This window comes from Leptonotus elevatus, chromosome 19 (assembly GCF_054856555.1).
Source record: "Leptonotus elevatus isolate MCC_2025b chromosome 19, RoL_Lele_1.0, whole genome shotgun sequence".
NCBI lineage: Eukaryota > Metazoa > Chordata > Actinopteri > Syngnathiformes > Syngnathidae > Leptonotus > Leptonotus elevatus.
In genome coordinates this window covers 7,873,744-7,887,526 of record NC_141257.1, presented here as the reverse complement: position 1 = coordinate 7,887,526, position 13,783 = coordinate 7,873,744, and the positions used below count along the sequence as shown (strand labels likewise).

The 13,783-nt window shown below is 44.0% G+C and overlaps 3 protein-coding genes across 3 annotated transcripts; all 3 read left to right on the top strand.

Annotated features, from left to right (window-relative positions):
• The first annotated feature begins 8 nt into the window (after positions 1-8).
• On the top strand, positions 9-3,559 carry snrpd1 (small nuclear ribonucleoprotein D1 polypeptide). Its single transcript, XM_086062543.1, has 4 exons — positions 9-160; positions 682-758; positions 2,750-2,941; positions 3,358-3,559. Exons 1-4 carry the CDS (start codon positions 147-149, stop codon positions 3,432-3,434), a joined length of 360 nt encoding a protein of 119 aa, XP_085918669.1. The 5' UTR covers positions 9-146; the 3' UTR covers positions 3,435-3,559.
• A 212-nt stretch (positions 3,560-3,771) lies between these two features.
• Positions 3,772-5,702, top strand: LOC147157724 (gamma-glutamylcyclotransferase-like). The gene is made up of 4 exons (XM_086062542.1): positions 3,772-4,150; positions 4,783-4,928; positions 5,009-5,144; positions 5,277-5,702. The coding sequence occupies exons 1-4, from the start codon at positions 3,884-3,886 to the stop codon at positions 5,400-5,402; spliced, it is 675 nt and encodes a 224-aa protein (XP_085918668.1). The 5' UTR covers positions 3,772-3,883; the 3' UTR covers positions 5,403-5,702.
• A 1,788-nt stretch (positions 5,703-7,490) lies between these two features.
• On the top strand, positions 7,491-13,236 carry azin1b (antizyme inhibitor 1b). The gene is made up of 11 exons (XM_086063184.1): positions 7,491-7,685; positions 8,869-9,012; positions 9,108-9,322; positions 9,423-9,596; positions 9,717-9,889; positions 10,244-10,457; positions 10,750-10,824; positions 11,411-11,576; positions 11,735-11,844; positions 12,115-12,335; positions 12,479-13,236. The coding sequence occupies exons 3-11, from the start codon at positions 9,218-9,220 to the stop codon at positions 12,540-12,542; spliced, it is 1,302 nt and encodes a 433-aa protein (XP_085919310.1). The 5' UTR covers positions 7,491-7,685; positions 8,869-9,012; positions 9,108-9,217; the 3' UTR covers positions 12,543-13,236.
• Positions 13,237-13,783: the final 547 nt, after the last annotated feature.

Genomic DNA, 13,783 nt, shown 5'->3' with positions numbered 1-13,783 from the left:
GGAGCCCCTTTTGGTCGCCCATGAGTGACGTCACGCATGCGCTACTTTAACGTAAGGTCCACCATTAACGGCTTGCTGTTTTTTTGCAAATCTAGCGCCGTAATTTTTTTGCACCCCAACTTTGGTGTAGGAATTGTCGCGACACCATGAAACTAGTCAGGTAAGACGTTTCAAAAGCCATCAGCGTGTCCAATTGGGTGATGTTCGGCGTGCGAAACGAATATTGGACGTCGGATTGCGTTGGATGGAGTCGGGGAGAGGATTGTTTAAAGCTAGCTAGGCGGGAAGCGGCGGTCTGAATGAATGGAGACCGTCAAGTTAAATCATGAAAGCCCGCAGATATTTTTGTATTCATGTATCGACTTTGATCAACACAATTTAGCGTATGTGCTCCTGTGTAGGTGATCGTGTCTGTGATATTTACGGTTGCACGCTCCCACTCCTGTCGTTTTGGCCATCGAATATGAGTTAGCTTAGCATTTAGCGCCACAGTAGTCTCAAGATAAACTCATTAGAATTTTGAAATAGTACTCCTTCTATTCTATATAAACGGCGTTTCTCAAAAGTTCTCGTAAGATGACGTTTGTGTCTTTGTTTTGCTTCGAATTGGTTAAAGATAGCCTACAGGCTAGCAAAGATGGCTGGGTAATTAATATTGTTTCTACGTTTGATCCCCCCCAGATTTTTGATGAAACTGAGCCACGAGACGGTTACCATCGAGTTGAAGAACGGTACCCAGGTCCATGGCACCATCACAGGTAAAGTCACCCACTATGGTACAGGAAAAACCACTCAGTCTTCAAAAGACAGACTAGCCATACAGCTGAGTAATTGCACAACTATATTGAATAATTATACCCCCCCACCCCCCAAATCAGGACCACCCTTTAAACAGCTTCATTAGCTGTCACAGCTTACATGTACGGCTTAAACTAACATTAGTAAGAGCTAGTTGGATACAGCTGTTATTACAGGGATGTGATTTGACCAAAGTGAAATTATCTGAAAATTTAGCCGGGGGTCTGGGGGCCGCGGGCACTCAGCTAGGTCCAGAGCTCATGGGTTTTCCGTGTTTTTAAGTACTTTCAATGCACTCAGATGACAAAGAAATAGACAAAACAACAGCATAAATTTTTAATGTATATTGAACTATCCCATATAAAATTGCAGTTTTAGTCAACTCAAAATCAGTCACATTCAAAAACATTGAGTGACTGCCTTTGCTTTTAAAAACTATCACTGAGAATATCATCATATATATTTACCATGAAATAAATCATTTAATCAATCATTCTTAATTTAATACATAATGCATAACAAAAACATAAAATACCTCATGCAGCAAGCTCTGGTAAAAACACAATCATGCATTCGTCGAATGCATTATTGACTAAGATCATCTCTGTAACTGCATACATCAAGACAGTCAACATATTGAAACCTGAAAAGTGCAAACATGCAGCATTCATTTGAGTTTGTGTCAATGATTAACCATGTTAAATATTTATGGCCATTTTTATTACGTTATAATATTTTCGAAAATTTGATTTAGATTAATTTGAAAAGTTTACCACCGACCTCAAAATTCACGACTCTATCAGCAACTTGTACAGGTTGTTGGGGTGGATCACGTCTCTCTATTACCGCTTCCGATTGTGATGTCAATAAGGTCTGGAGGCCGTAAAGTTTTGGAGTTTTCGTTTGGGCACCGAAACTTCCAGCGATGCAATAATTTGTTGTTCTTGACTGGAGTTCTTTCACGTGTTTTTTGCTCTTTGCGTGACTTTCAAGAGCTTTGAAACCTCTCCCACCATAGTCAATGGTATCATGGCACCAAATGCAAAGTGCTTTCCCGGCACGATCGATCTTCCGAATAAAGTCACTGAACAAATTCGTCACAGTCTTCTTTCCAACATTTGTAGATATATCCTTCTCTAACCAGTCCCATCGAAACTTGTTTTTTACGATCTTGTCAATTTCCTTAACTCGCGGAGCATCTTTGCTTTCGATCACGGACATCTTTCTTTAAACACCCGGCAAAAACGTCTGAGAAATGAACAATGGCATACTCCTATGCCTTTATAACAAGCGCGTTTATTGGTCAACACGGAGACTTCAGCCAATCGCAAGATCAGTTTCATTTCAGTTACGGAAACACTAAAATGGATTGCTGTCGAGAGACGAAATCGGATTTTTTACCACTCAAAAAATTGTAACATTTTATTTTTGGAGATAAAAAAAAGCGGAATTCCGCGAATTAGCGGAAAAATCACATCCCTGTTTAAGAAATTGAAAACATGAGCAGAACTTTTGTCACTTTTATTTTGTATGTTAAGAATATTGGATTCTTTACTCAGTTAATGGTACATTGAGGTTGAAAAACACTTCCGAGCTGCAAATATTAAGGAATATTAATAAAGAGAATTAGTTTAATTTTAAATATTTTTACTTGCACACATTTCACCTAACCATATTTGTTGCTGGCGATGTAACCTGAATTTCGACTCGTCAGATTTCACCGTTAAAGTTGATATCTACATGAAAATACTTTGTACAGTAATTTAAAAAAAAAAAACATATTTGCGCGAGCCGGAAGCATAATTTCGTGTTTCCACGTGGACATTCATTGCTGACGGACGGCAGAGCGGAGCTAATTCTAACAAATAAAGTCATACGAGTTGTTTTCTCATGAGATGTTGTACGTTGTTTTTTTACTCGAGTGTCTGACTGCCCGTGTGCGTGCGTGCAGGTGTGGACGTGAGCATGAACACGCACCTGAAGGCGGTGAAAATGACGCTGAAGAACCGCGAGCCGGCCCAGTTGGAGTCGCTGAGCATCCGCGGCAACAACATCCGCTACTTCATCTTGCCCGACAGCCTGCCGCTCGACACGCTGCTCGTCGACATCGAGCCCAAGATCAAGTCCAAGAAGAGGGAAGCCGGTAAGACGCGCGCGGGCTGCGCCAGTGTCGCCATATTTACAACAGGAAGCATTCATTTTCACACTAAAATCTGAGGACTATTCCAGTATATAAAAAAAAAAGTTATTACTTTATTGCTTATTGTTTTTTTAAATCGCCTTTCTTTGCCAAAATGTCAATATTTAAGACTTTCTTTTTTTAAATTAAAAAGTTAGTTAGCTTCCCCACCCCAAGTTTAGCTATTAATACAAGCTGCTGCATTATCATATTTAAAATGTTCCTTTGTCGTACATGGTCTCCTAGTTATCCATTACCTGTCCACCAAAAAGCATGCACGCAGCCAGACAAAATCGTACACGTTTTTCATTGGCCATCACAGTTAAATTTGAAAGTGTTTATTTAGGAATGTCGTCAATGATCTGTGTGTGTTTGTGCAGTGGCTGGACGAGGACGGGGCAGGGGCAGAGGACGTGGCAGAGGGCGGGGACGAGGCAGAGGGGGTCCCAGGAGATGATCGCCTCACTGCCAAAACTTCTCGTCAACTGCTCTTCACTGTTTTTGTACAGGATGCTTTTTTCCCCTCTGTGATTTTTGTTTCGTTTTTTTCTTTAATTTGTACATTAAAATGTTCCTTGATGAGAGGGTCTTGGTTATCTGTTGATGCCACGTTTCCACACTGGTAACAGTGTTTTGGGTTTTTTTCACATTAAAGTTGACAGTTTAATACACATTTTTTGTTATGAATGCTCAAACTGTTGAATTGTTGTTGTTGTTTTTTATGCGTTTTCTCCCACGTTTGCTTACACAATTATTGATGAGTTTACAGTTCGATTATTGGCTTCACGAGACTCTTGCGTCACTGGACGCAGCAAATCGTTGCGTACGTCCTTATTAACGGTAGGTTTCGTGGGTGAACTGAGGGTCCTCTTGTCAAGCTTTGTAAATATTTGATCCGTTAATGCGATGTGGGTGAGGTTAGTAACCAGGCAGACTGGTTTTGGCTGCTTACGACCAGTCGTAGCTAGCTGGCTAATCATTAGCTTTGTACTTGCTAGCGGTAGCGGCGCGGAGACATTCATAGACGCACCAAATATCGAAATGTTACCTGGAGGAATCGGCAATCAAAGCACCGGCACGTTCGCGTATTTCGCGTTCGGGAGCAATATGTTGAAGGAGAGACTCCGCCTGAAGAACCCCTCGGCGACTTTCCTCGACACCGGTCGACTGAAGGTAATTCAAATTGATTTTGTGTGTATTGTAGTTGTTTTTTTGTGAGCGCTGATTTGTAACCACCTTCTTCTCCGAGAACGTCCGAAAGTAACCGTTTTTGTGGTTATTTCTATTTTTTTGTCACTCAAATGTCGTCTGGACGTCGATTTAAGTGACATGTCGAAAAACTGAAGAGACGTTGCTCACGAAGACAACGTCACGCAAATAGACGAATTTGATTGGGCCGTCCTTTCTTTTTGAAAAAAAATGGGTGCGGCTTGAGGGGCTAGCTGGAACCGTGAAGACCGCGTGGACTAATCCCTTTTACAACATGGATTTGAACGTACATTCCATCCTAGGTCATTTGAGAATACGCTACACGTGTATTATGGGAAACACAAATATATTTTCACGTCTGACTGCCCACGCGGCGCTTTCAAAGATCACCACCAGATGGCGCCAAGCTATCGCTTTTGTCCAGAGCCCCCCCCAAAATAGTATAAAGATCAATATCATTAGCCCTATAATGTCGGTATGTGTGTTCCAGCTGAGTTATGTAGCAATTAACTTGGATTTATGAGACACAAAAAGAACGCCGACAATGACCAGAAATCCAGTTTATCACGGAAAAACCTCCATGTGTGTGCGTGTAGGACTATCAGCTGGATTTTGGCATGTGGGCCCAAAACATGGAGAACCACTGGAACGGCGGCGTGGCCACCATCCGAGAAAGTCCCGGCTCGGAGGTGTGGGGCGTCATCTGGACCATCAGCCAAGACCACCTGGACTCCCTGGATCGGTCAGACCCCAACACGCATACGCGCACATACAGGACACACACATGGACAATGTCATGACATACCTCATGTGTGTTTTCAGTCAGGAAGGCGTCCACAGGGGCATTTATTCCCCGCTGGAGGTGAGCGTGGCGAGCAGCAACCATGGAGAGATGCTGTGCAGGACGTACCAGATGAACAACTTCCACGCTCGCCCTACATCGCCGCAGTACAAACATGTGTGTCGACACGTGTGTATGTGTGTGTGTGTGTGTTTATGTAAACGTGTGTATGTGTGTGAGTGTTATTGCAGTAATGTCATTTGTGTCAAAATGGGAGGTTATTTTTTTGTGTTTCGTCTGAACTTGAAGGTGGTGTGTTGGGGTGCCGAGCAGAACGGACTTCCCAAGGATTACGTCGATGGGCTGCAGGCGGTCCAAACCAACAACTACACGGGACCTTCCATCCTGGATCGCATCGAAATGCACACCAATTAGCAGTGAGGTGGCCTTTTAGCATCAATGTACATAATGAGGCTTATTAGCTCTCGCAATAATTTTAATTGTATCCATCATCAAACAAAATGCTTCAACTGTTGTGCAGTTACTTTTACCTGTACATATTGCATTACTCGTTTATTTTTTAACCCCAAATGGTTACTTTACAAATTAGCACAGCAAATTGTCTTCTTTTTTTTTGAAAAGCTGGATTATTAAGAGACGCCTGTGGGGAAAAACTTCAGAGCTGGCATTGTTTTGCAAATGTATACTATCTTAATAAATGCATTTCTGAAAATAGTTATTGAATACTCTTTTGAAAAATGCTTTGATTTAAAGATTGTCTATTTTGAAAGAAATTACATAAAAAACTGTTTAACCGATTATTAATGACTGAAACAGCTATCAGATAAAGACAAAAATAAGATGAATTCATCTTATTCTTCTTTTTTTTTTTAAGACCAAATGTTGCCATGTTACGATGTGGAGCAAAGTGACAACAAGACACTTCTAAGGACAATCTTAAAAATAACATTTTGGGGATATTTATGCTTTATCCGTGACTTTGTGGATCCCATGCTGATTTATCTGATCCAAATAGAGAGGGATATCTGCTTTGCAACTTGTCCAAGTAAAACTATATAATCAATTAGGCGACCACTCCGGACTCATTATTCACACTACTTTGTTTATTTCCTTTCCCCCGGGCTAAGATTATTATTTTTTTTTATCTGTACATGACCAAACCAGAGTATAACATTTTTACAGTATATCGCTCAGCTGTGGTTTTGCGGCTGCTGAAGTATCACAATCTGTAAACAAAAAGTGCGCAAACAGCAGATGGCTACACGTGTAGGCTATGTTTGATTAAAAACTGTTGTCTAGTCTTTACCCCGCAGGCCTTCCGAGCCTGAACTCCTGATCAGCGCCACGCTTAATGAATCGAAACGAATCATTTTCCTAGGCTGAAATATGGCAACTAAAATGGATGCGTGTCCAGGACGAAATGGGGAAAACATCCCGTTAGAGGTTTAAATCCCCAAAGGATTAAAAAAAAAAAGAAAACACACCATAGTAACTGGAATCAACTGCTAATGTTAGCTGATGCTAGTCAGTCCGAGCACTTGAGCCCAACACCAACATTAGCCGCTAGTTAGCACTGAACACTGAAGTCCACTTCTAATGTTCACCGCTAATTAGCCAAAATGCTGGCGTCCATGGCTAATATTAGCCACAACACTGGAGTCCACCGCTAACAAATGCTATCCGGTGATATTTGATCCGAGCACTGGAGTCCACTGCTAACATAAGCTGCAAGTTAACTCGAGCATTGGCGTTCACTACTCGCATTAGCCACTCGTTAGCACAGGAACTGGAGTCAATCGCAATGTGTTTGTGGCTCCTAGTTAGCCAGAGCACTTTAACGTTAACTTTGCTACCCCGAGTACTAAGAGTCCGCTGAACTTAGTGTCTGGAATAAAAGCAGCAGGTCAAGCACAGCAATCTGTGATGTATGCAGAGCACTGACTGAAAGGTGAAAGAAGGCAACACTCAAATTGTTTTTGACAGGGCTACTTTTCTCAATACAATTTTGGGCTACTCCTACCAATCTTGTTCAGATTTTGGCCGCTTCTGTTGCCAAAAGTCATCTTAGGTTAGCTTCCTTCTACATTACAAAACCAAGCTAGTGTGCTTTAAGTTAGCTGGGATAATCAAGTTTATATACGGTATATAGCCCTTAATCTCAAAAGTGTTTCAAAATATGTGTAGCCTCAGTTAAGCATTTTATTTTGGTATTTTAAAATACTTTAAAAAATATATTTTATTTATGTTCCAAATGTTTGTGACGGGCCTGACGAAAACTCGCACAAAAGCGCGACCCTGCCGTGATTGACAGCAGTGGGTGTCCATCCACCGGGAAGTGCACTATTACGTAAGGGCGGTAAAGATCGCCTCACCTCATGCCCTTTGCGGAAATACATATTTGGTTCGGCCCTCTCGTAACGCCGAGCGCTGATTGGCCTGACGCGCCGGCGAGGCCGCGCCCACGAGCCGTTGCTGAACTTTTCCTACTTCCTGCCGCCACAGCCGCTGTAGTTCTCCTCCGATCGTCGAAGAGACAGGACGACGACAACGAGGACCTCGCATTCCCCCCGACGCTTCTACAAGCCATATGGCCACAACAGCCGCCGTTCTTTCTTTTAACGTGGGGCCCACTACTCTTTAAAAATTCCGCCGAAAAAGAAAAGACGATTTTCTAAAGCCTTCTGGCCGTTATCTCACGTAAGTAGACCGCCAAGTGTGTGTGAATGTCTGTGTGGAGTTAACATGGCGGGCTGCTCTTTCTGCCTCCATTGCCCTAAACATGACAGCCCGATTCAATAAAGATTCCCGTTGACTCGTCGCCGTAACGTGTGGTTCAATCCCTAAAAGGCCACCAAGCTAGGTTAACGTTAACCGTGGAGTATTTAGTATGTCTTATAGGTCGGCGGTGTTTTAAGGCTTTGCTGGGTTATTTATAACGTGAGCCGTTAACGTCAGCTTCTATGTCGGCGCGCTCGACGGCGCCACATTATGACCCTTTTTCTCCAATATATTCTCTATTTTCTCCACACACGGCCGCCTTCCGAACCGATATAATGAACTCCCTACACGACATTGACTGCTTTGTAATGTTTCTTAATACGTATTCTGCTTTGGCGTCGCCATTGAATCGCTAATCTCATTTGTCAAGTTGTCTGTTGCGCGTGCGCAGTTGGTCTTTCTTAGGAGTTTGCCATTTTTGTAGTTTAAAGGGCAGTCTTGTTCAGTGGCCTGATTACAAACCCATTTTGATAGCATGGCACAATAAGGTAAAAACACAAGTGTCCCTCTTTTATTAACCTACATAGTGCTTCATCTGCAATTAAATTTTCCATCCTGGGATGAATAATTTATCTCCTAGTCAGTAGAAAAACAACAATGGCGTACTGTATTGGCTTCCATTCATATCTACTATGATCTTGCAAAGACACTCAAATTAAAGTTGAGCCCTTTCTTCCGAAAAGGTTTTCTTTTGAGAGATGATACTTGTCATATGAATGCTTCAGCACTTTGTCGATCATGCTTCTCTGAGTTTTATGAGGCCACTCTTGGACTTTTATAACTTAAAACACAGAGAACTGTTTTTTTTTTACCGTTTCAAACTAACTGTTTGATTTGCCCGCACTGAGTTGGGGAAAAGGGGCTTTTGTCTTCTCTGTACGTGGAAGTTTTTGCAAAACTGGAATTAACAGAACTTGTCACATTGAATGACTTTAAATCCAGACTGAGAGCCCGTGAGACGGCCTCCTGAACCTATAACTGTTTTATCTCATTTGTACATCATTGTTGAACAACCTTTTGCTGCCTCTTGGCCAGCACGCCCCTGCAGTGGGACATTACAGGTTAAATAAAGGTTAATAAATACAATTCTATGTGCGTGCAGGGCTCCCCCATTTCTGCACAGGTGTATGAGCGCTATCCAGAGGGCCTAGGGGCGGCTCTTTACCGGGAGCACTTCGACTTCAACGCTGAGCCGCCTTGGGATCCTAGCTGATAGTGGGACAGGTCCATCTCCCGACTTGTCCATGTGAGTCTGCCACACAAGCATATTTTGTCCCCTGACCCGGAATCACCCCAACATTCATCTAATGGTGTGTCTTTGTTTTCCTCCCTTCCTCCCAGTTTGTTGCATAACCGGCAGGACCCCCCATTTGGCTCAGTCGTGACCCGCTCGCCGCCGACTCACTCTCACTCGTTCTTTATGATTTTTGGCTCGCTGGAATACGGTTAAGATGAAAGGACTTGCCGACCGACCCGCCGGCTACGTCGTTGAGCTGCTGGAGGGCGGCGCCACCCTCGACGACATCATTGACGAGCGCATCTGCGAGCAGGCCCTGGTTGGTGCACAAACCGAGAACTTTTGGTGCTTCTGTAAAATAGTGGCCAGCTGATAAAAGTTGTAATTTGTTCCTCTGTTTTGCTGTTTTGTGTTGACAGGCAGAGAAGAGCGCCTTCATGGTGGGCGACCTGGGTGCTCTGATGCGTCAACACGTCCGCTGGAAGAGCGCCGTGCCGCGGCTGCAGCCGTACTTCCCGCTCCGGTGCAACCGCAGCGCGGCGGTCATCGAGGTGCTCGCCTCCCTGGGCCTCGGCTTCGTCTGTGCTAACAAAGTGAGCATTTCATTTCATTAAAAGCGCACTCGGCCCATTAGTCGCTGACTTATGCGCGGGGCTCAGTGCTCATTTGGATGATTTTTTATTTATTTTTTAATCATGTTGCGTCACTCGCAGGTCGAAATCAACCTGGCGCTGGAGAGCGGCGTGTCGCCCGACAACATCATCCTGTCGGGCGTCTGCAAGCAGCTGGCGCTTGTCAAGGCCGCCGCCAAGCACGACGTACGCCACCTCGTCTGCGAAAGCGAGGCAGAACTGGCCAAGATTGCGCGCCTTCACCCGCGCGCCAAGTAAGTCAAATGAACGCCCGCCTAATATCGGAATATGGGGCCATTATTATGCCCAAACAATTTACAAATATGTATTTCGATCCACAAATATGTAAAAAGAATTTGTATCCGTAACAAAGTCATAAATGTGTGACGAGAATCCACAAATGTGTGACGAGAATCCACAAATGTGTGACGAGAATCCACAAATGTGTAACTGAAGTCACAAATGTATTGCATAAATCTGCAAATGCGTACACTGATTTGTATGCGTAAACCCAAAGTTGAATGTGTGTATGGTTATATATCTATATGACAAGAAGAAACAAAGTTTAAATGTTCTAAGTAATGGTACGTCTTAATGTGGTCTTGCAGGTTGTTGCTGCAGCTGAGCACAGAGGCCCACACGGCCGAGACCGACATGACCTTCGGGGCCACCCCGAAGAGCTGCCGCCGTCTGCTGGAGGTGGCTAAGGCCCTCGGCGTGCAGGTGGTGGGCGTGACCTTCCACGTGCCAACATCCTGCCAGGAGCCGCAGCGGGCCTATGGCCACGCGCTGGCAGACGCCCGCTGCGTCTTCGACATGGGGGTGGGTGCCAAATTTTTAATTGTATGCAGTCAGTCTTTGGCGTTGCCTATCTCTCTTTTGGAGGACCTTTCAATCAGTTTCACATCTCTCCATACATGCCCACTTAAACAGAATCCAATTAACCCCAACTCTTTGAAATAGGACAAAATGTGGAAGAAGTATCATAAATACACATTCATGGCACTTGACTATTAAACACTCAAACAAAGTGAACGATTTCCGCACTGCAGCCCGAGAGGTCGCAACTCTTCCGCTCTTTTGATGCGAACGTCTTGTTTGTTGCTCCTTTTAGGCGGACCTGGGCTTCAACATGAACATCCTGGACATCGGCGCTGGATTCAGCGGCTCGGAGTTCCAACTCAAACAGGTCCAACGTCTTGAATGACATCTTGATTAAGTCAGACTTTGACCCGCTGATCTGTGCCAACCAGGACACCGATAAGACGTGTTTACTTGTTTACGTCAGTGGATAAAATGAGGGAGCATGATTTGAGTTTGACGCGGCTGTTTAGGTTCATTTTGGAAAGACAAGACATAGGAAGGCTATTTTTGTTTGAAGCTCATTTTTTTAGGGCAAATTTTTTTACCAGGGGTCCTTAGAATCGTTTTCAATTCGGCCCCCAAAGTCAGTTTGACTTGTCATCGTGAAATTTGGTAGGCGTGTCTTATGGCTGATTAAGCAAAGGGTTAACAAGAGGGGTGTACACTTTTTTTTTGGGGGGGGGGGCAAATTTGCTCAAATTACCTTTAATTATGTTCTCATGTTATGCTCATGTTATTAGTGATTGAGATGTACACAAATATCATGCCTGGAATTTGGCCAAAAGCTATCATGTGAACCGAGTACACGTAACAGATGGGTGAAGTTTTTAGCAAATGTCAGTGAAGCATGGCAGCAAAGTGAAAAATTTGTCATGAGACTTTAAACGTCTGCGTTGTTGTTGTGTATGCAGGTGGAATCTGCCCTCAGCCCGCTGCTTGACGCGTACTTCCCGCCGCTGTCCGGCGTGCACGTGCTGGCCCAGCCGGGCTCCTTCTACGTGGCGTCGGCCTTCAACCTGGCCGTCAATGTGATCGGCAAGGAGATGGCGACCCGCCGATGGGATGCCTTAGCTCCAGGTGCGACCCACTTAATCACTTGGCTGAAAAACCTGGACGCGTGCGTGGCTGACTAATGCACGTTGCGTTATCATAATATATGGCCGGAGCTTTAATTCCACTCGGGTGTGTCCTGTTGTTATTGTCCCTCATTTCAAACATCGTGCGTGTGTCATCAGGTGATAACGGCGAGGACGCAGAGTTCCTGTACTACATGAACGAGGGCGTTTATGGCCCGTTTGGCGTCAAGCTCCTGGGGAACGCCATCGCCGCCCCGGCAGTGCACAAGGTTTGACAGTCTGGATGAATCACCTGAAAGTGGGTCGGGTTTATGGGAGGATCTTGAGATTAACAATGTGTACTGACCCTTTTACACAACAACAACAACACCAACTTATTTGGAGCGTGTTCCCGTTTTGAATGTAGAACAATAAAAGTTAAATAGTTCCTTTACCTTGTAGAGGATTTACGAAGACCCACATTTGAGACTCAAGACAAAATGGCCGTTGGGGAAAAGCCATGGTTGTGTTTTACATAGTTGCCATTGTTGACCATGCAGCACGCGCCGTGCGCCGACGCAGCAGTGTACCCCAGCAGCCTGCGGGGCCCCACGCTGGACCAGCTGGACCTCGTGGTGGAGCGCTGCCTCCTGCCCGAGCTCAGCGTGGGCGACTGGCTGCTCTTCGCCAACATAGGCGCCTGCGGCCTGGATGACCTCGCCGGGGGCACGTGCGCCTCGCCGCAGCCGCCGGTTTACTACGCTGCCACCTCCTCGGACTGGTAGGTGTTCTTCCGACGGACTCCGGATTGTCATCAGTATTGTTTGGTTTCAAGCAAGCCCAAAATAAATCATCAAATGAAAACATTATGTTTTTGTTTCTTTTACATCAGCCGCACTACTGACAATTGGTTGTGGTCCACAGGTACGAAATGCAGGAAGCGGGCGTGACGCTGGACGGCGCCGTCAAAACCTTTGCTCTCGTGTAGTAACCCTAAAATCTCCACGGCCACCCCCAAGCGCCTCACTGTGGTCAACATTCCAGCCAGCGTTTTATTATGAAATAATCCCCTCCTCCCTTTTTTTTTTTTTTTGCCCTGCCAACTCAAATCAATCCTGCCCAAGTGATGTTATGCAACAAAATGGACGACTCTGAAGATGGAACCCTCCCCCAACCGCCACACTAACCCAGCAGTGGGGGGGGGAGGGTGGCGCTCATTATTAAAATCATAATAATAATAATCCCTTTTACAAAATTGCTAATGCTCTCATGTGTGTGTGTTTGTAAACGTTTGAAGAACGTGGACATACCTCAGACCCCAGCATAGATAAAAAATAAAAATAAAAAATCATTCCCCTCCCCCCTTTTTATTTATTGGATCAAGTTGTGTCTGCGGTGACAACTTTGTCCTAATGTTGTTTGTTTCGGCTTCATATGTGCTGTGACGTGTTCATTTGTCACCTGAAAATGGCCAAATCATCCACTGGCCCGTTTGTACAGCTAGCTCGACCATATTAAAGGCAACATGTGTTGCAATAAACAACTAATGTATTCATGACTTGCTGTCTAAAAGCACTAATGGACCACACCCTGTATTTTTTGTTTTTGTTTTTTTGAATGTAAATTGTGTTTGTGGACGTAATGAAAGTGATTAATTTAATACATTTCTGACTGAAATCATTCATCCTGAGTCAGTGATTGATTTGCAGTTGGTACGCCTTTAATGTGAATGCAACATTTTTGTAATACAATAAATACTCAACTTGTTCATTTTAATGTTTGCGATTCAACATGCTGGTTTTAACAAGCTCTTTCACCAAAATGATATTAATGTAAAAATAATTGTTTTATTATTTTTGCGATCAACTCTCCAATCCTTCATTAGAAAACCATGTAGGGTTAATTGATGGCTAAATTTCTATGAGAAAATGAGTTTGTGCCTTGACATGCAATGCGAGAGTTGCCATGGTATGAATTTTGTTGAATGTGCTGAGGTTTGTGTAAATGTGAAAGTTACCGTTTTTTTGCTGAAACAAGCCTTTATTCTTTGGTCAAATGGTCGCATTAAAAGTTCTTAATATTGCAAGTTTATGTTGGAAGTGCTGAGGTTCGTGATGGGTTAAAACATTTTGCTATGCCAAAAATGTCGAGGGTTGTGCAGATTGAAAAAATGACATTTTTGTTAAAACATGTTGAAAGTTAAAGTACTAAACGTGATTTGTGCAACAG

What these genes read in the sequence shown, in the direction of transcription:
- azin1b (XM_086063184.1), top strand. Translation starts at nt 9,218, where the DNA reads ATGAAAGGACTTGCCGACCGACCCGCCGGCTACGTCGTTGAGCTGCTG. An exon ending in GCATCTGCGAGCAGGCCCTG is followed by an intron (nt 9,323 to 9,422) that starts GTTGGTGCACAA and finishes TTGTGTTGACAG; the next exon opens with GCAGAGAAGAGCGCCTTCAT. An exon ending in CCGCCCCGGCAGTGCACAAG is followed by an intron (nt 11,845 to 12,114) that starts GTTTGACAGTCT and finishes TTGACCATGCAG; the next exon opens with CACGCGCCGTGCGCCGACGC.
- snrpd1 (XM_086062543.1), top strand. An exon ending in GGTCCATGGCACCATCACAG is followed by an intron (nt 759 to 2,749) that starts GTAAAGTCACCC and finishes GCGTGCGTGCAG; the next exon opens with GTGTGGACGTGAGCATGAAC. An exon ending in GTCCAAGAAGAGGGAAGCCG is followed by an intron (nt 2,942 to 3,357) that starts GTAAGACGCGCG and finishes GTGTTTGTGCAG; the next exon opens with TGGCTGGACGAGGACGGGGC.
- LOC147157724 (XM_086062542.1), top strand. Translation starts at nt 3,884, where the DNA reads ATGTGGGTGAGGTTAGTAACCAGGCAGACTGGTTTTGGCTGCTTACGA. An exon ending in TCGACACCGGTCGACTGAAG is followed by an intron (nt 4,151 to 4,782) that starts GTAATTCAAATT and finishes GTGTGCGTGTAG; the next exon opens with GACTATCAGCTGGATTTTGG. An exon ending in CATCGCCGCAGTACAAACAT is followed by an intron (nt 5,145 to 5,276) that starts GTGTGTCGACAC and finishes CTGAACTTGAAG; the next exon opens with GTGGTGTGTTGGGGTGCCGA.